Source organism: Plecotus auritus, assembly GCF_963455305.1.
Source record: "Plecotus auritus genome assembly, chromosome: X".
In the NCBI taxonomy this organism is placed as follows: Eukaryota; Metazoa; Chordata; class Mammalia; order Chiroptera; family Vespertilionidae; genus Plecotus; species Plecotus auritus.
In genome coordinates this window covers 40,281,707-40,306,735 of record NC_137784.1, presented here as the reverse complement: position 1 = coordinate 40,306,735, position 25,029 = coordinate 40,281,707, and the positions used below count along the sequence as shown (strand labels likewise).

General features: G+C 44.6%; 1 protein-coding gene and 1 pseudogene across 2 annotated transcripts in view; one reads left to right on the top strand and one right to left on the bottom strand.

Annotated features, from left to right (window-relative positions):
* The first annotated feature begins 436 nt into the window (after positions 1 to 436).
* Positions 437 to 25,029, top strand: part of PGK1 (phosphoglycerate kinase 1) — a 56,298-nt gene continuing 31,705 nt past the window's right edge. The window contains exon 1 of the mRNA XM_080653266.1: positions 437 to 640. Coding sequence (XP_080509392.1) covers positions 576 to 640 — 65 coding nt within the window. The 5' untranslated portion in view covers positions 437 to 575. The remainder of the gene's footprint in view (positions 641 to 25,029) is intronic.
* Positions 12,391 to 13,001, bottom strand: LOC308239870 (charged multivesicular body protein 1b-like; annotated as a pseudogene). The gene has a single exon. The product of its transcript is annotated as a charged multivesicular body protein 1b-like (transcript).

Here is a 25,029-nt window from a genome sequence, read left to right as displayed (position 1 = left end):
AGCAGCCTTATGTGGAATTTCATTTGCATGAACTTGGTAGAGCTGCCAGGAACTCTAAGGGGTGGGGGCTGGGGGTGGTGCTTTCCCCCAGAATGTCATGGGTTTGGGTGGCGTTGCAGCTGCTCTGGGTGAAGCGGCGGAGAGTCTAGCGGCGACCTTGGGCCTCTGTTCACATTGCATTGCGAGGCCACCCGCCTCCTTCTCCTCCACCAGCGGGCGCCGCCTCCCGCTCCCGCTCCCGCCCCCGCCCCCGCTCCCGCCCTTAGGAAAGTTCCCAGTGGGTCGCTGCGTGTAGTACGTGACAAGTGTGAGCCGCACGTCCCATCAGCGCCCTCACAGACTGACAGCTATTCGGAGCAACTGAAGCGCGCCGGTGCCTTTGGCTGCGTCCAATAGTGGCTGCTGTTAGCGACGTGGGGCCGACCAGCGGCCGGGCAGGGGCGGGGCTGGGGGCGGGGCGGGGCCGGGGCGGCCCGCGCGCTACTTAGAGGTCTGCACGCGGTCTGAGTCGGACATTTGCTGCTGTCTCCGTCGCTGACTGGTCTGCGGGCTCTCTGCGCTGCTGTATTGCCAAGATGTCTCTTTCTAATAAGCTGACTCTGGACAAGCTGGACGTGAAGGGCAAGCGGGTCGTCATGAGGTAATTCTGCTCATCTGCCCGCGCTTCCTCCGGGCTCTGGCACAGCCTCTCTGGCCAGCGCCGACTTGCTTTCCCGCCTGCCCAAAGTCGCTTTTAGTCCTGGTCTCTGCCCTATGGGCTCTAGCCATACTAGGCGATGCTGCCGACTTTTCCGAGTGTGACGATTTCTAACCTCATTTCTCCCAGCCCAGTAAACGAGCTGTAGGTGCCTTTTTGGGGTGGATCTACCGAGGAACAGCTCAGATTGCCGAGAACCATTCTGCCCTCTTTCCCATGCCTGTCATGCAGTTCCGTCTCCTCCAGTTCCCAGTTAGCGAGGTGGGACTTAAGGCATATCCTGCAAATCTCTAGGCCCCAAGGCAGGGACCTTGAAAGGTCATTTGGTTAGTTTCCCTTCCCCGCCCTAGACCATCCCAGGCAAAGAGAAAGGGCCTACATTTCATAGGTCCTTGCAAAAAAGGAATCTTTCCCAGAGGTTGTTGATATAGATGTTCAGGAGTAGAACCCCCCTAAAGCATCGGGGGTAGGAGGGTGAAGTCGGGTGGGGCTCACCAATGGCAGCCCTGCAGAGCTTATGTAACAGGCCTCTGCCGCCCAACCTGGTCTTTGGACTCGGGGCTTTGCATCAGGATTGTGACACATGCTGGGTAATGGTAGAGCAGGGTGTGGCTACTCATTCTTGCTGTTCTCCAACCTCACCCTCACAGGTGGCTAGAGAAGCAGGATATTAGAAATGAGGAGGGCTCCCCATATACTTGGGGGGGGGGGGTCTGTTACTCTGCACATGTGGATCCCTGGTCACTTACCAATATGGCTTCTCACTTATTTGCCCCAGTTACTAGAATGGTGTATGGAGCTTGTGCATTCTTTTTGTAAGGTGTGGTACATTTGTGCGTGCCAGGGGCAAAGTGCATGAGTACAGTTAGGTATATAACTGATACATTTGACTGTTACATATCTTTTTTTAAAATATATTTTTTATTGATTTCAGAGAGGAAAGGAGAGGGAGAGAGAAAGAAACATCATTGTTGAGAGGGAATCATTGATCGGCTGCCTCCTGCACGCCCCCTATTGGGTATTGAGCCTGCAACAAGGGCATGTGCCCTGACTGGGAATCCAACCGTGACCTCCTGGTTCATAGGTCAATGCTTCCTCCAGAAAGGCATTGACCCACACCCGCCAGGCATCTGTTACATATCTTGAGAGGATGCAAGGGTGGTGCTTTTGGGGGGCCATAAGGACTTGCTTTGATGGCGTTTTGCAGGCTTGTCCTTTTTGGGAAATGATTGATGGCAGGCATGTGAATGGTGTGATTCAGGCCCTTTCCCAATTTGAGTTGGTTCAAGTGAGGGCATCTTTTGGATATTAGCAGACACGTAGGATAGTAGGGGACTCTTCCTTTACCCTAAGCTTAAACATATGAAGGCACTATGAATTAGAGAACTTTATGGGTACCCCAAAATTCATGTAGCTCTCCCTTCCCTCTAATTTCACTATGGCTTACTGTTAGTTTGCAAGTGGCCTTTGTGCCTTGTTATGGAAATAGAAGAACTCAATAGCTTATGGCCATGAAAAACACTTGGTATCCACATTTTCCCAAATAACCTTGGCCTTTTCAATCTGGACAAAATAGGAATTACTTACAGTCACCTTGGTATTAGACAAGGGCCCTTTCTACCCCTTAGATGATGTTAAGGAAAGGGGATGGATCCTCTGAAAAACAGGACAGGTGGACATTGGCAACTAGATCCTCCGATCTCATCTATGCTCGAGCCTGACCTTTCCAGATGCATGTAGCAGCTGAAAGACAAGAAATGGGGCATTGTACAGGTCCCTTTTCTGCAATTTTCATTTTGGGCTTTATCTCCTCTCTCCCCTGGGAAATTGGCTTGAGGAATTAACTGCCATGGCTGGGAGTGGGACTAGAGAAGATGCTTATCTTTTCTCACTCTGGATCTAATATGAAATACCTTTTTGCCCAAGGGCTCAAAGTTTCATTCAGATTGACCCCGAGTCTTGAAACGATTGGCTAGTCTTGTTTTGCTGATGGAAAATAACCTGTCCAAGGTCACTGAACTAGCAAGTTGGCAGAGCCAGAACTAGAATTGGGTCTCTTTAGCTACTGAGCAGATCCTCTGAATACTGGGACATAATGAACAGACAGATTAAAGTAGACTTTTTGTTTGCTGACAGTTGCAATCTATAATTTCCCCCCTGTAATCTGGACAAATTCTACTTATGTGGCCTGAGGAGAGGAAGTAAGTTATTTGTTCCCTGATTATTAACACATCTCTTTTGAACAGAGTCACACTGTAGTCTTACTCTTTGGAAGAGCCTAGGCAGCCATGCTTTGTCAAATTTCTTTTTGTTTCAATGTCCTTATGTGGTCTTTGCTGGCAGTGTTTTGGAAATGGGCATCCTGAGTAATGGCTGCTTCACTTAACCTCCTCTCTTTGTCCCACAAAAAAGAACTCTGATGTTTGTTGAGACTTCTGGCCCCTCTTTGATCACCAGGGGAAATTTTTTTGTCGAGGGAACTTTAGATAGCCAGAAAACTGAATAATTACCAGATTCTACTTCAGTTTTTTAGGACACCAATTGACTTTATCTTTGTATAAGCTTCCTGCATATTTTTACAATGTCATTTTCTTCCTCTCATAGGATGCCAGTCATACTCCGTTGCTGACTGAAACACTTCCCTTTTGCTTGTCTGCCCCCGCCCTTTTTTAAACCTCACTGATTCTCTTTAACCTGTTGTAACTTGTTAAGCAAGCCTTGATGTAGTGGAAAAAGAAGCGGAGAGGAAAAACTGAGAGCAGATGAAAAACCTCTCAGACAGCCATGATATCCCAATTTTTCAGTCAGGGGCAGTGAATCAAGGGTGGACATGGTTCCTTTGAGAGCTTTTATTGGAACTGGGCTTGGACTCCTGAGATTTCAGATGATTGATAGAGACTTGATATTCCTACTAACTCAATATTTTTAACATTTTATTTTGAAATAATTATAGATTCTCAGGAGGTTGCAAAGATAGTAGAGAGGTCCTGTGTTCACCCAATTTTCCCTATTGGATACATCTTAACATAATTATAGTACAATATCAAAAGTAGAAAGTTGACTTTAGAATAAAACATATAGTTCTATGCTATTTCATCACATGTGTAGATTTGTGTAACTCCCACCACAGTCAAGATACAAAGCTAGTTTTGTTTGATTACCACTAAGATCTCCCTCATGCTATACCCCCTTAGAGTCATGGCCCCTCTCCCTCATTTCTAACCTCTGGTAACTACTAATGTGTCCTCTCTTTCTAAAATTTTGTCAGTTCAAAAAGGTTACATAAGTGGAATCACATAGTATGTTACCTTTTGGCATTGGCTTTTAAAAAATATATTTTTATTGATTTCAGAGCGGAAGGGAGAGAAAGATAGAAACATCAATGATGAGAGAGAATCATTGATCAGCTGCCTCCTGCATGCCCCCCACTGGGGATCGAACCCGCAACCCGGGCATGTGCCCTTGACTGGAATCGAACCCAGGGCCCTTCAGTCTGCAGGCCGACGCTCTGTGCACTGAGCATAACCAGCTAGGGCTGGCACTGGTTTTTTAAAAAAATTTTCTGTATTGATTAAAAAAATTTTCTGTATTATATATGTGTCCTTATCCACCCCTTTCCCCCCCCCCCCCCGCCACACCCCACTCATGCCCTCACCCCCTGGTGTCTGTGTCCATTGGTTAGGCTTAATATGCATGCATACAAGTCGTTTGGTTGATCTTTCCCCCTTACCCCCACCTTTCCCCACCTTCCCTCTGAGGTTTGACGATCTGATCAAAACTTCTCTGTCTCTGGATCTGTTTTTGTTCATCAGTTTGTTTTTCATTATATTCCATAAATGAGTGAGATCATGTGATATTTATCTTTCTCTGATAGACTTATTTCGCTTAGCATAGTGCTCTCCAGGTCCATCCATGCTGTTGCAAATGGTAGGAGTTCCTTTTTATTGCAGCATAGTATTCCATTGTGTAGATGTACCACAGTTTTATAATCCACTCATCTGCTGATGGGCTGGCTTTTTTATTTACCATAATGCCCTCGAGATTTCTCCAAGTTGTTGCATCTATCAATAGTTCAGTCCTTGTATTACTGAAGAGTATTATATGGTATGGATGTTCTACCATTTGTTTAGCCCATTAAAGGATATCTGGGTTATTTCCAGTTTTGGGCTACTTCAAATAAAGTGTTGTGAACATTGAACATTCATTCGTACACAAGTCTTTGTGTGGACATATGTTGTCATTTCTGTTGGGTAAACACCTGGGAATGGAATTGCTAGGTCATATGCTTAACCTTTGAGGAATTCTCATACTGTTTTCCAAAGCAACCACACCATTTTACATTCCCACCAACAGTGTATGTGATCAGTCGCTGCATCCTGATCAGCATTTGGTGTTGTCATTATTTTTTATTTCAGCCATTCTGATAGGTGTGTAGTGAAATCTGATTTCATGTCTGAGTGTTTCAGGGAAGTGGAAATGAAAGGAGTGCAGATTTTACATGGAATGGAAGAAGTGGAATGTGTAGGCAAGAGCAGTTTCTTTGGTGGAGTCCACCGAGAGAAGGAGCTAAAAGGAGAGCTGTTGCCCGGCCGGCCAGTGTGGCTTAGAGGTTGAGTGTTGACCCAGGAACCAAGAGGTCACCGGGTTCGATTCTCAGTTGGGACACATTCCCAGATTATGGGCTTGAGTCCCAGTAGGGGGTGTGCAGCAGGTAGCCGATCAATGATGTTTCTCTCTCATCAGTGTTTCTATTTCTCTATCCCTCTCCCTTCCTCTCTCTCTAAAAATCAATAAAGAAAAATAAAGGAAAAATTTTGTAGTTACATCAATATTGAGTAAATTTGTTGGTATATCAAATTTTAGTTTCCCAGTTTTGTTGGAATGTGAATTCACATTTACAAATGCTGAGGTAGTTTAAGAACCTAAAGTGAGGCTTAAATAGTATTGAGCACTGTCTTGCTGCAGTTAATTGTATCCAAATTCTAGGAAAAATAAATGATTCTGGAAGTTGAAAAGAAAAATAAAGGAGAGCTATTGTTGAGAGTCGAGGAGATGATAGTGGAGGTAATCCACAGGCAATGAGAAGAAAGTACAAGTCCAATTCTCTTCAGTAAGCTATGTAAACTTGGATAGATGAGACAGATTCTTGAGTGTTTCTCTGCAAAGAATTTTCTCCTTGTAAGGGCTTGAGGGTAGGGAGTAGCACTATAAGGGGTGGCTTGTGCTCTGCCTTTTGCCCTTAGCCCTTTTGACCACAGGCTTTCTGGGAGGCCACAGAGGGAGAAAATGACCCGTGGTAGTGGAATATTCTATCCTTTTTGGAATGCACTTTATAGGATATTTAAAGAAGATGCTTTTGAATCAGAATCAAGTAGCCTGAAACTAAGGAGAGTGTATTTATCTCTTCAAAGGCATATGTACTACCTTTATTTTTTGGACTTTCTTTAATTAAAATGTTTGAATAATAGAATTATTATCTCCACCCACCTTTGGAAAGGCTGCTCTTCAGTGAGGTAGATTGGAGTACAGACATGCCTTGTTTTATTGAATTTTGTCTTATTGCACTTAACAGATATTGTGTTTTTGTTACAAATTGAAGGTTTGTGCAATTCTGCATTGAGCAAGTCTACAGGTGCCGTGTTCAAACAGTATTTGCTCACTTTTTGTGTCTGTCACATTTTGGTAATTCTTGTAATATTTCAAAAATTTTTATTATATTTGTTATGGTGATCTGTGATTAATGGTCTTTGATGTTACTACTGTAATTGTTTTGGGGTGCCATGAATTCCACATATTAAGGCAGCAAACTTAGTAAGTATTGTGTTTGTTCTGACTGCTCTTTCCCTCTCCTTGGGCTTCCCTATTCCTTGAGACATAACAAAATTAAAATTAGGCCAGTTAATAACTATACTAGTACAGTGACCTTTAAGTATTCAAGTGAAAGGGAGAGCAGCACATCTCACTTTAAATGAAAAGCTAGAAATAATTAAGCTTAGTGAGGAAGGCATGTCAAAAGCTGAGATAGGCCAAAAGTGAGGTTTCTTGTCCTAACAGTTAGCCAAGTTGTAAATGGAAAGGAATAGTTCTTAAAAAAAAATCCTATATAATAAAGAGTCCTATATAATAAAGAGCTAATATGCAAATGGTCGTCATGCCCTCACACTATAATGGCTTAGATACTCAACACTGGGGAGAGAGGAATGGGGACCAGCCAGGTACTAATGAGCTTGCGAGAGAGGAATGGGGACCAGCCAGGCTGCGGCCTGGGAGAAGGACAATCCGCACGCCCCACGGTCCCCGCGGTCCCGGGCGCCAGCGGCTGCACCTGCGGCCCAGGAGAGGGACAAGCCTCCAGCCCCATAGTCCTGGGTGCCAGCAGCTGCGTCTGTGCCTGTGGCCTGGGAGAGGGAGAAGTCGCCTGCCCTGTGGTCCTGGGTGCCCGTGCCTGTGGCTGTGGCCTGGGCGAAGCCACCCACCCATGGTCCCCTGTGACTGCAGCTGGCCGGGTCCTGGGTGCCTGCGGCCAGCCAGAGGGAGGGAAGCCCGGGTCCCCGGTGCCTGCAACCAGCTGGAGGAGGGAATCCTGGGTCCTGGGTACGTGGTGAGGCAGAGGCGGTTAGGGGCATCAGGCCGGTTGGGGAGCAGTTAAGGGCAATCAGGCAGGCAGGCAGAGGTGGTTAGGGGTGATCAGGCAGGCAGACAGAGGGGTTATGGGCGATCAGGCAGGCGAGCAGTTAGGAGCCAGCGGTCCTGGATTGGGAGAGGCAGTCAGACATCACCCAAAGGGTCCCAGATTGGAGAGGGTGCAGGAAGGGCTGAGGACCCCCCCTGCCCCCATGCACGAATTTTGTGCACTGGGCCTCTAGTATATATAAAGCCTAATATGCAAATTGTCCCCATGGGAGTTCAACTGGGAGACTGATCGCTCGCTATAATGAGCTCTGACCACCAGGGGGTGGCACAGAATGAAATAAGGCCCTGGCCGGCAGCCGGGGAAGGGAGGCCCCAGCTGGCAGCCGGAAGGCCCCGATTGGCCCTGATCGCTGGCCAGGCCTAGAGACCCTACCCGTGCACGAATTTCGTGCACTGGGCCACCAGTGTGTATATATATCTATATCTATAGACATATAGATATAGATATATAGATAGATATCTCTATCCTATATAACAAAGATGTAATATGCAAATTGACCCTCATACCCTCGTACAAGATGGCTGTCCCCATGTGGACAAAGATGGCTGCCACAAGATGGCCAGCAGGGAAGGGCAGTTAGGGGAGACCAGGCTGGCAGGGAAGGGCAGTTGGGGGCAACTGGGCCTTCAGGGGAGGGAGGGCAGTTGGGGGGGACCAGGCCTGCAAGGGAGGGCAGTTAGGGGCGACCAGGCCGGCAGGGGAGGGCAGTTAGGGGTGACTGGGCCGGCAGGGGAGGGTAGTTAGGGGCAACCAGGCCTGCAGGGGAGGGCAGTTGGGGGCAATCCGGCTGGCAGAGGAGCAGTTAGGTATCGATCAGGCTGGCAGGGAAGTGGTTAGGGAGTGATCAGGCTGGCAGGCAGAAGCGGTTAGGGGCAATCAGGCAGGCAGGCAGGTGAGTGGTTGGGAGCCAGAAGTCCTGGATTGTGAGAGGGATGTCCGACTGCTGATCCATAGGGATCGGGCCTAACTGGCAGTTGAACATTCCCTGAGGAGTCCCAGATTGGAAAGGGTGCAGGCTGGGCTGAGGGACAACCCCCCCGCCCCACTCCAGTGCATGAATTTCGTGCACCGGATATATATATATATATATATATATATATATATATATATATATATAATTGATTTCAGAGAGGGAGAGAGAGATAGAAATATCAATAATTAGAGGGAAACATTGATTGGCTGCCTCCTGCACGCCCTCCTACTGGGAGTTGAGCCCACAATCCAGGCATGTGCCCTAGAGTGGAATCGAACCCAGGACCCTTCAGTCCACAGGCTGATGCTGTATCCACTGAGCCAAACCAGCTAGGGCACAAAGGAATAGTTTGTTTTTAAAATACTTTTATTTTTTAAATATATTTTTATCGACTTAAGAGAGGAAGGGAGAGGGAGAGAGAGATAGAAACATCAACAATGAGAGAGAATTATTGATTGGCTGCCTCCTGCACGCCCCCCAGTGAGGATCAGGCCTGCAACCGGGGCATATGCCCTTGAACAGAATCGAACCTTGGACCCTTCAGTCCGCAAGCTGATGCTCTATCAACTGAGCCAAACCAGCTAGGGCAGGAATAGTTCTTAAAGAAAATTATAACTGCCATTCCAGTGAACACAAAAATGATATGGTGAAAGTTGTAGTGGTCTGGATAGATTAAATCAGTCACAACACAACATTTACTTAAGCCAAAGCCTATTCCAGAGCAAGGCCCTAACTCTCCTCAGTTATTTGAATACTTAATGAGGTGAAGAAGCTGCAGCAGAAAAGTTTGAGATTAGCAGAGGATGGTTCATGAGGTTTAAGGAAAGCAGCCGTATCCCTTACATACAAGCACAAGGTGAAGCAGCAAGTACTGATGTAGAAGCTGCAGCAAGTTATCCAGATGATCCAGCTAAGATCATTAATTAAGGGGCTACACTAAACAACAGATTTGCAATTAGATGAAATAACCTTCCTTATATTGGAAGAAGATGCCATCTAGGACTTTCATAGCCAGAGAGGAGAAGTCAATGCCTGGCTTCAAAGCATTAAAGAACAAGCTGACTCTCTTGTTAGGGGCTAATGCAGCTGTGACTTTAAGTTGAAGTCAGTACTCACTTATCACTTAGAAAATCCTAGGGCTCTTAAGAATTATTTTACATCTATTTTGCCTGCGCTGTATAAATGGAACAACAAAGTGTGGATGACAGCACATCTGTTTACAGCATGGTTTACTAAATATTTTGGGCCCACTGTTGAGAGCCTGCTTCTTAGAAAAAAAGATTCCTTTCAAAATATTACTGCTCATTGACAATGCACCTGGTCACCCAGGAGCTCCAATTGAGATATACAGTGAGATTAGTATTATTTTCATGCCTGCTAACACAAATCCATTCTGCATGTCATGGATCAAGGAGTAATTTCAACTTTCAAGTCTTATTATTAAATATATTTTGTAAGGCTATAGCTGCCATAGATAGTGATTCACTCTGATGGATCTGGGCAAAGTCAATTGAAAATCTGGAAAGGATTTGCTATCCTAAATGCCATTAAGAACATTAAGGATTCACAGTATGAAATAAAAAATATCAACATCAATAGGAGTCTGGAAGAAATTGATTCCAGCCCTCATGTATGATTTTGAGAGGGGTTCAAGACATCAGTGGTGGAGGTAACTATAGATGGAAAAGGTGATGAAAATAGCGAGGGAACTAGAATTAGAAAAGGAGCCTGAAGATGTGACTGAATTGCTGCAATCTAATGATAAAACTGTAATGGATGAGGAGTTGCTTCTTATGGATGAACAAAGAAAGTGGTTTCCTGAGATGGAATCTCCCCCTGGTGAAGATGTGGGAAGATTATTGAAATGACAGCAAATGATTTAGAATAGTACATAAACTTAATTGATAAAGCAGGGCAGGGTTTGAGAGGATTGACTCCAAATTTGAAAGAAGTTACACTGTGGGTAAAATGCTGTTAAAACAGCATCACATGCTGTGGAGAAATTGTTCATGAAAGGAAGAGTCAATCAGTGTGGCATACTTCACTGTTTTATTTTAAGAAATTGCCACAACCATCCAGCCTTCAGCAACCAACATCCTGATCAGTCAGCAGCCATCAGCATCGAGGCAAGGCCCTCCACCAGCAAAAAGATGCCATAATGTTTAGTATTTTTTTAGCGGTAAAGTATTTTTTTTTAATGCAAGAATGTCTTAAGGTAATTTTAATGTAAGTTATGAAAACAGATTAATAGTCAACTGTAGTCTCATTTTAATGACAAAACACAAAGGATATACAGAAATGGTTTTGTCCCTTAAATAAGTTGAATGAGGTATTGATAACCCTGTAATCAAAATAATCATTCTCCTCTCTTTATGTACCACATGTCAATTTTATATATTATCAATTACACTAAATTAAAAAAAGCTTCAATTTTGATAATTCAGGCAGAAAACAATACACAGGAACTAGAGATTTGATAAAGTTTTTGATGAAGATTCATATACACAAAAATTAACTAGTCCTGTTAAAAGGCAGCCATAAAAATACACATTATTACAAGATTTACACAACTTTAAAATCCAGTTAAGGGTAGAGAAAGCCTGGAATTTCTTTTGTGTTTTTTTCCCCAAGAAAGCAACAAGTTTACAAAAATATAAAGTAACTAGAGGCCTGATGTGTGAAATTCATGCAAGGGGCTTGGCCCCTGCCGCAGCCACGGTTGCCTTGGCCCCCATCATCGTGATGGCTGCCTCCTCTGCCTTGGCCCCCACCCGCGGTGCGGCTGCCACCCTCGCAGCCCCGGCTTCATCTGAAGGCTTCATATGAAAGGTTGTCCGGAAGGACATCCAGAAGGATGTCCAGTCTAATTAGCATATTATACTTTTATTATAGATTACAGCAAGGTGGGCAGGGGGCTGCGGTGTGGCTCATGGGGCGGGACAGGACCAGAGCTTGGGCTTGGTGACTGTGTCTTCCAGCAGGTGCAGCAGCCGCTGTGGACCACCGCGTCCCCGCAGGCAGTCCACAAAGCCTGTGCCATAGACCTTGGGCAGGGCTGGGCCCAGTGGCGGTCTCTCCAGGCCTCCCAGCCACTGGTCTCTGTCCGTGTCCAGCTGTGTGGCGCCCAGTGGGGAGGAACCGTCACGGGGGCCTTGCTGCCCACCTGCAGATAGCCTTCCCTCTGTTCCCTGTGCGCCCTGACCTGCAGCCAGTGGTTGGTGTTGACGGGTGTGGTGGAGTGCAGCACCATGGGCTGGGAGCCCAGGTCATAGGTCAGCTGCAGGCAGCCGTCCACAATGGCCAGTGCGAGGTAGTCGGCCCACTCCATGGCCTTGCTGCTCCACAGCACCAGCCCCTGCGTGGCCTCAGTGCTCAGGCTCAGCTCAAAGTGGTCACTCTGCAGTGCCTTCTCGCTCTCTGTCACAGCATTGAGGTACCCGATGTAGGTCCGTCCATCAAAGGCCAGTGCGTCCAGGTCCCCTGCTGACTTCTCTATCAGCCCCTTCTTGCAATGGAGGAGCCCCGAGAAGGCCCTGGAGCACAGGTAGGTGTAGGAGGTCTCCCCTGGGAGGCAGGAGAAGCCTGGAATTTCTTTTTTTTTTTTTAAGAATTTATTATTATTTTTTAATCCTCACTCGAGGATATTTTTCCATTAATTTTTAGAGAGAGTCGAAGAGAGAGGGAAAGACAGAGAGAAACACATGGATTGGTTGCCTTCTGCATGCGCCCCGACCAGGGCCTGGGCTGGGGAGAAGCCTGCAACCGAGTTACGTGCCCTTGACCTGCATCGAACCTGGGCCCCTTCAATCCGCAGGCCGATGCTCTATCCACTGAGCCAAACCTGCTAGGGCAGCCTGGAATTTCTTAATGTACCCGAGAGCACTGTAAACCCAAAGGTAGAAGCATCTTAAGAGTATTTCAGCATTCTGGCATATTCAAAGGTTGTAGTGTGCAATATCTCTCTAATATACAGAGAGCATTTCAGAAGGTGGCCACAGACAGGAAACCTCAGAGTGCGTTCTGTTGTTACACTTGATCTTGCAGGTGGGGGCCGGTCTCTGGGATAATTCATCCTCCTCCACCAAGGCCGTGCTTGTGCCCACTCAGGCCACTGAGTTGGTCTGCCCCTGCAGCAGCTCCATGTTGAGGTCTAGGCCAGCCTCATCTGCCATTTCCTGGAACAGCATATCCACTTGGTTCTGGGGAGTGGTCAGTGTCCTTGTACTGCTCATCGTGTCTTCCATTTGCTGCGTCTGGAGGTCCAGCATCTGAAATTGGTGCTCGAATTTGTCCATCAAGGCAGAGGTCTTCTTTAGATTCATGGTTTTCAATGTCGCATCCATCGACTTAACCACCCTGGCCACTGGCTTGGTCACTTTGCCCATCGTCACCACCGTCTGGACTCTGGCAGCCACCGCATCGACCTGCGCACTTACTCTCAAGAAATTCACTGCCTGATTCTTCTGGCGAATGGCATTTTCAGCATGTATCTTCACAACTTCCATGTTGCCCTTCTGAGTGGCATTTTTAATTTTGGCCTTTTAGGCCTTTTCCTCCTTGTTGCATTTTTTGGCACTTCTGCTCAGTTCTTTGGCCTTGAACTTCAGGTTGAACAGGTATTTCTCCATATTAGACATAGTCCGATGGCTCCTCTGGGTGGGCGGCCAGGGAGAGGTGTGCTGAAGGGAGGCAGAAAGGCTAAAGTATTTTATATATTTTTATTGATTTCAGAGGGAGAGAGAGGGAGAGAAAGATAGAATCATCAATGAGAAAGAATCACCTCACCAATCAGCTGCCTCCTGCATGCCCCACACTGGGGATCTAGCCTGCAACCCAGGCATATGCCCTGACTGGGAATCAAACCGTGACTTCCTGGTTCATAGGTCAATGCTCAACCACTGAGTCATGCTGGCCGGGTGCATTAAAGTGTTTTTGTTTTTTTTTGTTAATCCTCACCTGAGGATATTTTTCCATTGATTTTTAGAGAGAGTGGAAGGGAGAGGGCGAGACAGAAACATCAGTGTGAAAGAGACATATCGATTGGTTGCCTCCTGCATGCATCTTGACCTGGGACCAAACCTGCAACCTGGGCTTGTGCCCTGACCGGGAATTGAACCAGCGACCTTTCAGTGCATAGCCTATGCTCAACCATGTGAGCCACATCAGCCAGGGCTAAACATACTTTTATTTATTGGGAAACCAAAAAATTTGTGACTCATTTTATTGTGATATTCACTTTATTGTGATGGTCCGGAACTGAACTGGCATTATCTTTGAAGTATGCCTGTACAGGACTAGGGAATAGGATATTGGTGGAATTCTTAGTAGGTCTAGGATCTTGTAATCATCTGCCAGGCCTCAGTCTTTGAGAGGAAGGACTAGGAATCGAGTTTTATGGTCAAGCATGCAGCAGTCTTTTTGCCTAGGTCATACTTTTCCTGTAGTCCCTTAGTGTGTGATGCTGTTTTTAGTGTAAAGAGTAATATAAAGGAAGCCATTTTTAAATGGAGCTGGACTTGCCATGCCATGGGAACTGCCTTGTACTTCTTATGCCTCAAATCTTCAGAAGGTTAAATAAAACAGGGCAAAATAACCTTTGGACCAGACTTAGGACAACATTTTGTCCCAGAAAACTGCAAAGATAAAAGAAAGCAGTTCTTGTGACTTGGGACTGATGACTGTTGGAATGAAAATTAAAAACATTGTTTAGAATTAATATCACTATGTTATTTTATCTGCACCAATTCCTTCTATTGATGTAATTGTTCCCCTTCTGTTTCTCAAAAATACCCATTGACTCCATCTCTAAATGAAACACTGAGCTTTTGCATGAATCAGTGAATCCTGAATAGCATTCCTAGTGATCTTTGTAATTGCTTGTTGCCTCTCACTTTGAAAGGCCTCTTATTTTTAGGTTAACATTAGTAATGGTTGATCTGCCTCTTAAATCACAAAATTATGGTATAGGACAGTGGTCGGCAAACTGCGGCTCGTGAGCTGCGGTTTGCTGCTATGTTGACTAATGAGTTTGCCGACCACTGACCTAGACTCTCGATTCCAATAATTACAGGCTGTTGTTGTTCCTTGTGATTAAGCCCCTATCCTAGTGGTCGGCAAACTCATTAGTCAACAGAGCGGCAAACTGCGGCTCGCGAGCCATATGTGGCTCGCGAGCCGCAGTTTGCCGACCACTGGTATAGGAGAAGCATTAACATACATAATAATAGTTACCACTTTTATGGTACTTACTGTATAACAGGTATTCTAAGAACTTTACAAATCAATAATTCATTTAATTCTCACAATAACTGTGAGGTAGATACTATCACTCACATTCTACAGATATAGAAAAAAATCACCTAGAAAAGATCTTGGCAGGCAAAACATAGATCTTACAAATAGCTACCACACATTGTTTTCAGTCAGATTGAAGTACCACGTTTGCCCGAAAATAAGACAGTGTCTTATATTAATTTTTGCCCCCAAAGACACGCTAGGTCTTATTTTCAGGGGATGTCTTATTTTTCTATGAAGAAGAATACGGTACACATTTATTGTTAAATGAAAATAAAGGAAATTTATTACCTGTATATGGTGCGGTAGTACGGTAGTTGTCAACACAAACCAGACAAACTGTGAATCCTACAGTATCAAGAATTTACTCATTTATTCAATGACAATCATGTCATCATCTTCTGGAACATCATCATAACAATCCAATTCCTGAATTTCCTGGTGAATTTCTTGTGACTCCATTTCTTTCAGAATCAGTGGACCAAATCTCTCATTTTAGCAATAGCACTGTCTTTAAATGAGTACTTCTTGTCAAGGTAGCCTGCTCGCAGTGCATTTGCAATGCAACTGTCAGTGATTTTCTCCCATGAATTCTTCACCCAAGTCACAACTTCTTGCAGTTTAGGTTTCACAAAGTTTCCACGCTGATTTTTCTCCATTCTATTTTCAATGTAGTCATTAATTTCCATGCGCAAATTGTCTTTGAATGGCTTTTTTATTGCAATATCAAGAGTCTGGAGATAGGCCGTCATTCCTGCGGGAATCATTATCTGATCTATTTTTCTTTCGTGAAGAAATGTCTTCATGTCTTTAGCGCGGTGAGTGCTGGCTGCATCCCAGACTAGCAGACCTCTTTGGCTCCCTCGCATAACAAGCGGCAGCATTAAATCGACCCACTTCCTTATAACTGCTTGTGTGGCCCAGGCTTTTTCAGTTTCAAGAATAAAAACGCCCAAAACATGTTCAATCTTTTCCTTCTTGCCCTTAGAAATGATTAAAGGTGGGATTTTAGTGCCATGCAGACGAATTGCCGAAATACAGGAAACACGTGCACTTTTGTAATCAGTGGAGGTAATGTACGCTAAGGAGGCACCCCGCTGTTCAATTGTTGTTTGAGATGATTGGCCCATAAACACTGCAGTTTCATCCATAGCAATCATGTTGGAAAGATTGTATTTAGAGAAGTCAGCATCATCAATAAAGGACTTGAATGCAAGTGCTCGCTTAATAACTTGAGTGTCTTCCAACCTAAACAATGTTGTAGATCTTCTTAAAGACAGTTCACTTCGCTGAAGGAAATTATCCAGCCAGTGTTGTGATGCTTTGAAGTCTTTGGGGGCTATGTCAAACTGTGGTGCCATTGCAAGGGCAAATTCTTGAATCTGAGCCCTATTCACAACCAAAGCCTTTGCTCTCCTGTCAACAACCCATTCACAGATCAGGTCTTCCAGCTCGGAAAATAATGGTTGCCGACCTGATCCACACTTGTGCTTTTTAGCATTCCCCTTGTCCACTTGTTCAATGAGGTTACCATACTCTGCTGGCCATTTTCAGACCAATCGGACACTCAACATCTTCTCTTTGCAGAAAGCAGTAAGATTTTGGCCCCAAGAGTCTTCCACGATTCCTTTCTTGTACTCCACGGAGTAGCTTTTTCTTTTTGCGCTCATTTCTAGGGGTAAAAAAAAAGGAATTGGGGTATCAAGGTGGGGGGAGGGGGATCACTCAAAATGACACAGGGGGGATGAGAGGGGAGAATCAAAATGGCACAGGAGAATCAGAGGGGGGATTACCATTTTAGTAACCCCTTTTGATCCTCCTGTGTCATTTTGATTGCCCCCTCTGATCCTCCTGTGTCATTTTAAGTGATCCCCCTCCCCCCACCCCTGTGCCACTGAACACCTTCACCAGACATCCCCCCTACCCCTTTATCAGACATTTACCCCCTGGGGCCTGCCTGGGGACTGTCACTGGGCTTGCTGGGGCCTGGATCTGGGCTGGAGCAGGGTCTGCCACTGACTGAGAACCTTCAGTCATCATGAAGGCGGCCTCGAGAATCAGGTAGTGTCACCAGAGACAGACCAGCACTCACCACCTTCGCCGCGTCCCATCCGCTCTAATTCTCCTGTTCTTCTACACGCATCTGCGAAAGTCTCCTCCTCTCTCCCGCCCCGCGCTCACCGCTCACTCCGACCTCCGCTCCTCCTCCACACAGCAGTGACGTCAGGACTCCGCGTAACGTCACTGGTTGCTAGACGCCAGTCGGGGCGGCCCTAGCGACCAGTTTACAGTAAATTAATTTTCATTCTGAGACAGAGCCTGGGGGCCTTATTTTCGGGGAATGCCTTATATTTCACTCAAGGAAACCTGTAAGTAGGTCTTATTTTCGGAGGATGTCTTATTTTCGGGGAAACATGGTAGGTTGAGGTTCCCAGGAATTCAGAAGAGGGAAGGAATTACCAGTTCTTAAAAATGGTAAAGCATTAATCTGTTGGGTAAGAAAGGAGACACTGCAGTAAATTTTTGCTTGTGCCATCCTGATCACTTCTTTCCTAATTGTCCATTTGTCTGGTGGGCTAGGTCATGTGTTCCACTCATTCATCTCAGGCACTTTGAAAGAGCCTATCTTATTTTTATTGTCTATGGTTTGTTTGAAGGATAATGTATCACTTTCAGGTTGGACACTGGGTTTGTTCGGGTCTCAAAGCCCCAGACTTTTTCCGAAAAGTGTGATATTCTCTTGATGTGTTTTATTTTTATAGATAATTTATCTTCTTAAAAAATATTTTGATTGATTTTAGAGAGGAAGGGAGAGGGAGAGAAAGATAGAAACATCAATGATGAGAGAGAATCATTGGCCAGCTGCCTCCTGTATGCCTCCACTGGGGATTGAACCCGCAACCCAGGCATGTGCCCTGACCGGGAATTGAACTGTGAGCTCACAGTTTAAAGGTCAGTGCTCAGCCAGTGATCCACACTAGCCAGGCAATTTTTTTTTCTTTTGAGTGATGTTAGCTTCACTACGACCCAGAAATAATGTCAAAGGAATCAGAATTAAGATTGTGTTCCTTATTATCCCTCACACCTCCAGCTGTCACCATTATTAGATACTATCATGCTAGGCCCACATAAAAATCTTTTTGGATAAAACAGTTTTTTTAAAAAAGTCTTTATTGTTGAAAATATTACATATGCCCTCTTTTTCCCTCCATTGACCCCTTCTATTCCAACCCACCCCCTACCCCAGGCCTTCACCAACCTATTGTCTATGTCCATGGGTTATGCATATATGCATACAAGTTCATTGGTTGATCTCTTCCCACCCATCCAGCCTTCCCTCTGTAATTTCACAGTCCGTTCTGTGCTTCTTTGTCTCTGGATCTATTTTCTTCATTAGATTCCACTTATGAGTGAGATCACTTGATACTTGTCTTTCTCTGACTGGCTTATTTCGCTTAGCATAATACTCTCTAGGTCCCTCCATGTTGCCTCAAAGGGTAAGAGATCCTTTTTTACTACTGCATAGTATTCCATGGTGTAAATGCACTACAGTTTTGGTTTTTTTTTTAATCCACTCATCTATTGGTGGGCACTTGGGTTGTTTCCAGATCTTAGCTATTGTAAATTGCTCTGCTATGAACATAGCGGTGCATACATTCTTTCTGATTGGTGTTTTAGGTCTCTCAGTATATATTCCTAGAAGTGGGATAATTGGGTCAAATTGCAGTTCCATATTACATTTTTTGAGGAAACTCCATACTGTTTTCCATAATGGCTGTACCAGTCTGCATTCCCACCATCAGTGTATTAGGGCTCCCTTTTCTCCACATCCTCAGCACTTGTTGATTTGTTGATGGTAGCCAATCTGACAGGTGTGAGGTGACACATCATTGTCGTTTTGATTTGCATCTCTTTAGTGATCAGTGATTTAGAGCACTTTTTCATATGTCTCTTCTCCATCTGTATGTCTGGAGAAGTGTCTATTTAGGTCCTTTGCCCATTTAAAAAAATATTTTTTATTGTTTTTAGATAGGAAGTGAGAGGGAGAGAGAGAGATAGACACATCAATGATGAGAGAGAATCATTGATTGGCAACCTCCTGCATACCCCCCCACACTGGGGATTGAGCCCGTAAACTGGGCATGTGCCCTGACCGGAATTGAGCCGTGACCTCCTGGTTCATAGGTCTATGCTCAACTACTGAGCCATGCCAGCTGGGCTCATTTTTTAATTGGATTGTTTGTCTTCCTTTTGTTAAGTATGAGTTCCTTATATATTTTGGATATTAACCCTTTATTAGATGTTATGTTCTTCCATGTAGTGGGCTCTCTTGTTATATTGTTCATGGTTTCTTTTGCTGTGCAGAAGCTTTTTATTTTGATGTAGTCCCATTTGTTTATTTTCCTCCTTAGTTTCCTTTGCTCAGGAGATGTATCTGTAAACATTTTGCTATGAGAGATGTCTGAGATTTTGCTGCCTATGGTTTCTTCTAAGATTTTTATAGTTTCATGACTTACATTTAAGCCTTTTTTCCATTTTGAATTTATTTTTGTGTATGCTGTAAGTTGGTGATCTAGTTTCATTTTTTTTTCATGTGTCCAATTTCCCCAGCACCACTTATTGAAATGACTGTCTTGACTCCACTGTATGTTCTTGTCTCCTTTGTCAAATATTAATTGAGCATAATGGCTTAAGTCGATTTTTGGGTTCTTTGTTCTGTTCCATTGATCTATATTCCTGTTCTTATGACAGTACCAGGCTGTTTTGATTATGGTGGCTTTGTAGTATAACTTGAAATCTGGTATTGTGATCCCTCCAACTTTGTTCTTTCTCAAGATTGCTGCAGCTATTCGGGGTCTTTTTGGTTCCATATAAATTTTTGGAGTATTTTTTCTAGATATGTGAAATATGCTGTTGATATTTTAATAGGGATTGCATTGAACCTATAGATTGCTTTGGGTAGTATAGACATTTTCAATGATGATGATTCTACCAATACATGAACACGGTATATTCTTCTACTTGTTTGTATCTTCTCTTTCTCTTTTTCAATGTCCTGTAGTTTTCTGAGTACAAGTCTTTTACTGGTACTTCCTTGGTTAAGTTTATTCCTAAGTATCTTAATTTTTTGTTGCAATGGTAAATGGGATTGTTTGTTTAGTTTCTCTTTCTGAGAATTCATTATCATATATATATATATATATATATATATATATATATATATATATAAAATGTTAATATGCAAATTGTCCCCAGGGGAGTTCAATTGCTTGCTATGACGTGTGCTGACCACCAGGGGTAGGCACAGAACAATGGAAGGCCCCGGCAGGGAGCCGGCAGCCAGGGAAGGAAGGCTCTGGCTGGCAGCTGGAAGGCCCTTATCGGCCCTTATCACCAGTCAGGCCTAGGGACCCTACCCATACATGAATTTTGTGCACTGGGCCTCTAGTTGGTGAATAAAAATGCCACAGATTTTTGGGTGTTAATTTTGTATCCTGCTACATTGCCAAATTCCTTTATTAAATCTAGTAGTTTTTGGTGGAGTCTTTAGGGTTTTCTATGTACAATATCATGTCATCTGCAAATAATGAGAGTTTTACTTCCTTCTTTTCAATTTGATTGCCTTTTATTTCTTCTAGTCTGATTGCTATGGCTAGGACTTCCGGTACTATGTTGAATAAGAGTGGTAAAAGTGGACATCCTTGTCTTGTTCCTGTTCTTAGGTGAAATGATTTTAGTTTTTGCCATTAAGTATGATGTCTGTAGGTTTGTCATATATGGCCTTTATTGTGTTGAGATAGGACCTCTCTATTCCCACTTTGCTGAGAGTTTGTGTGTGTGTGTGTGTGTGTGTGTGTGTGTGTGTGTGTGTGTGTTAGTCCTCACCTGTGGATATTTTTCCATTGATTTTTAGGGAGAGTGGGAGAGGGAAAGACAAAGAGAAACATTGGTGTGAGAGAAAGACATCAATTGGTTGCCTCCTGCATGAGCCCCAACCAGTGCCTGGACCGGGGAGGAGTCTGCAACCACTGTATGTGCCCTTTACTGGAATTGAACCCGGGACCCTTTGGTCCATAGGCCAATGCTCTGTACACTGAGCCAAACCGGCTAGGGCTGCTGAGAGTTTCTATCAAAAATGGATGTAGGATTTTGTTGAATGCTTTTTCTGTGTCTACTGATATGATTATGTGATTTTTGACTCTCAGTTTGTTTATGTGATGTATCACGTTTATTGATTTGCGGATATTGTACCAGCCTTGCATCCCTGGAATAAATCCCAGTTGGACGTGGTGTATGCTTTTTTTAATGTATTGCTGGATCCGATTTTCTAAAATTTTGTTGAAGATTTTAGCATCTATGTTCATCGGGAATATTGGCCTGTAGTTCTCTTTCTTTTGTAGTGCTTTATCTGGTTTTGGACTTAGGATAACACTGGCCTAATAAAAAGAGCTCGGAAGTGTTCCTTCCTCTTGGATTTTTTGGAATAGTTTGAGGAAATAGGTGTTAGTTGTTATTTGAAGGCTTGATAAAACTCCTGTGAAGCCATCTGGACCAGGGCTTTTGTTTGCTGGGAGTTTTTTGATTATTGCTTCTATTTCATCAGTTGTTATTGGCCTGTTCAGGTTTTCTGATTCTTCCTGATGTAGTTTTGTGAGATTGTGTTTTTCTAGGAATTAGCCCATTTTATCCACATTGTCCAGCTTGTTGGCATAAAGTTATTAATAGTATTTTCTTACACTCCTTTGTATTTCTGTGGTGTCAGTTGTTACTTTGCTAATTTCATTTCTGATTTTATTTATTTGGGTCCTCTCTTTGTTTCTGGATGAGTCTGGCTAATGTTTCATCAATCTGGTTTATCTTTTCCAAGAACCAGCTCTTGGTTTCATTGATTTTTTTGGTATTATTTTTTTAACCTCTAATCTTTCTGCTCTAATCTTTATTTTTTTCTTCCTTCTACTTACTCTGGGCTTTTCTTACTGTTCTCTTTCTAATTCTTTAAGTTGTAGGGTTAAATAGTTACCATTAATGTTTCTTGTTTTTTTTTTTTTTAAATATATTTTATTGATATTTTACAGAGAGGAAGGGAGAGGAATAGAGAGCTAGAAACATCGATGAGAGAGAAACATCGATCAGTTGCCTCCTGCACACCTCCCACTGGGGATGTGCCCGCAACCAAGGTACATGCCCTTGACTGGAATCGAACCCGGGACCCTTCAGTCCGCAGGCCAACGCTCCATCCACTGAGCCAAACCGGTTTTGGCTGTTTCTTGTTTTTTGAAGTAGGCCTGTAGTGCTATGAACTTCCTTTCCATTGCTTTTGCTATGTCCTGTCCTAGAATTTGGTTAGTTGTGTGTTCATTTTCATTTGTTTCTAGGAAGTTTTTTTATTTCTTTCTTGATCTCATTGGTAACCCATTCATCCTACATAATTAAAAGCTAATATGCAAATTGTTCCCTCAACCGGGAGTTCAACCAGGGGGTGGGGCTGGCCAGCCAACTGCCTGCAGCCCCTCTCCCCGGCCGGTCCCTGCCATCCCGATTGGGAGCGGGCCGGCCGGCCAGCCAACCACTCGTGGCCCCTCCCCCCTCGGCACCAATCGGGGCGGGCCGGCTGGACCCCTCCCATGCATGAATTTGTGTACCAGGCTTCTAGTTCTTTAATAACATGATATCTAGCCTCTATGTGCTTGAATGTTTTTGAGTGTTGATTTCTTATTTCATTCCAGTGTGGTCTGAGAAGATACTTGGAATTATTTAAATACTAGGGGCTCAGTGCACAAATTTGTGTACTTTGAAAGGAACTGTAGGCCACGAGGCTGCGGTGGGCACAGGGGCGGGTATCAGCCCATCCTTTGCGCCCCCACCCAGCCCCTGCTGCTGCGGTCCCCAATCACCTCTCTGCCGCCAGCCCCCAATCACCTCTCTGCCGCCAGCCCCGCTCCCGCCACTGCTGCTCCCACACGCTGACGATGCCAGTCCCGCTCGCACCCACTAATGGCATGGAGCAATTGGGGCTGGTGCTAACAGTGGGTGTGAGCAGGTCCTGTGCCGTCAGCAGGTGCGCGCTGGTGGCTGCTGCCCCAATCGCCCCTCCGGAGCAGGGGTAGGTGGAGAAGCCCTCAGGGGCGATTGAGGCCGGCAGCCGCCATGTGCACCAGCTGATAGCACTGAGCAATTGGGACCAGCAGTGGGTGCAAGCGGCAGCTCCGATGTCAGCAGCGGGTGTGAGCAGTGCCGGCATTGAGAGGCTCGCTCCGATGACAGCGACTGGTGTCCTGCCTTGGTCTGGTGCTGCCGCTCACCTGCTCTACCATCCCACCGCGGCCAACGCCCGCCATGTTCTGCTCTCTGCTGCTTGCTGCTGACGCCCACCATATTCTGTGTGTGCCCCCTGGTGGTCAGCGCACATCATAGCGACCAGTTGTTCGGTTGTTTGGTTGTTCTGACGTTTGGTCTATTTCCATATTAGGGCTATATATATATAGAATAGAGGTCTGGTGCACTAAATTCGTGCACGGGGGTGGGGGTACCTCAGCCTAGCCTGCACCCTCTCCAATCCAGGACCCCTCGGGGAATGTTCGACTGCCTCTCGCAATCCAGGACCGCTGGGTCCCAACCGCTCACCTGCCTGCCTGCCTGATCACCCCTAACTGCTCCCCTGCTGGCCTGATTGCCCCTAACCGCCTGTGCCTCGCCCCACATCCGGGACCCAGGATTTCCTCCTCCCACCTTCGTAGGCACCTGGGACCCGGGCTTCCCTACTTCTGGCCGGCCGCAGGCACCCAGGACCCGGGCCGGCTTCACCCGGGCTGCGGCTGCAGGCACCTGGGCCATAGCCATGCATCTTGTCCTTCTCCTGTGCTGGTCTCCATTCCTCTCTCACTAGCTCATTTGTGCCTGGCTGATCCCTATTCTTCTCTCCCCAGTGTTGAGTGTCTGAGCCGTTATGATGTGATGGTGTGAGGGTGTGACAACCATTTGCATATTAGCTCTTACAGATTTTTGAACTTGTAGAGACTTATTTTGTGTCCTAACATGTTTTCTGTCTTTTAGAATTACTCATGTGCACTTGAGGAGAATGTATATTCTGCAGCTTTGGGGTGAATTGTTCTATAAATGTCAATTAAATCCATCTGATCCAGTGTGTCTTTTAGAGTCTCTGTTTCCTTGTCAATTTTTTGTTGGGAATATCTAACCAGTGAAGTCAGTGGGGTGTTAAAGTCCCCTAATATGACAGTCTTGCTGTTGTTTTCTCCCTTAAAGTCCTCTATCAGTTTTTTTTAAATATATTTAGGTGCTCCTGTATTGGGTGCATATATGTTTATCAGGATTATATCCTCTTGCTGGATTGATCCCTTTAGTATTATGTAGTGACCTTTATTTTTTCTTGTGATAGCCTTCATTTTGAAGTCTATTTTGTCAGATATGAGTTTTGCTGCCGCAGCTTTTTTGTTTCTATTTACACGGAATAATTTTTTTTCCATTTCTTCAATCATCCTGTGTGAGTCTTTTGTTCTGAGGTGGGTCTCTTATAAGCAGCATATAATTGGGTCATGTTTTTTTATCTGTTCAGATACCCTATGTATTTTGTTTGGAGCATTTAATCCATTTATATTTAAGGTTATTGATGGGTACTTATTTATTGCCATTTTAATTATATATGCCTATGTTTATCTCTTTCTCTATTTCTTCTCATTACAGCAGTCCCTTTAGCATTTCTTGTAGTGCTGGTTTGGTGGTGATAAACTCCTTTACCTTTTTCTGGTCTGGGAAGCTCTTTATTTCACCATTTATTTTGAATGGTAATCTTGCTGGACATAGTAATCTTGGTGTCCAGTTCTTGCTTTTCATTACCTTGAATACTTCATGCCAATCCCTTCTAGCCTGTAGAGTTTCTGATGAGAAATCCGGTGTCAGCCTTATTGGAGCTTCTTTGTAGGTAACAAATTGCTTTTCCCTTGCTACCTATCAGATTCTCTCTTTGTCTTTAAAATTGGCATTTTAATTATGATGTGTCTGGGCATAGGCCTGTTTCGGTTCTTCTTGCTTGGGACTCTATGTGCCTCCTGAACTTGTGTGACTTTTTCCTTCACCAGGTTAGGTAAGTTTTCTGCCATTATTTCTTCAAGCACATTTTCTATCCCTTGCTCACTTTCTTCGCCTCTGGCATACCTATTATATGAATGTTGTTACTTTTCATGGTGTCCCTTTCCCTTAAGTTGTCCTACTGTTTTTAAAAATTTTTTTCTGTTTGGTTTTCTGATTGAGTAATTTTTTCTACCCTGTCTTCTAATTCACTGATCTAATCATTGTCTTTGTCTTGTCCTAATCTGCTCGGTAGTCCTTCCACTGTGTTCTTTATTAGTGCTA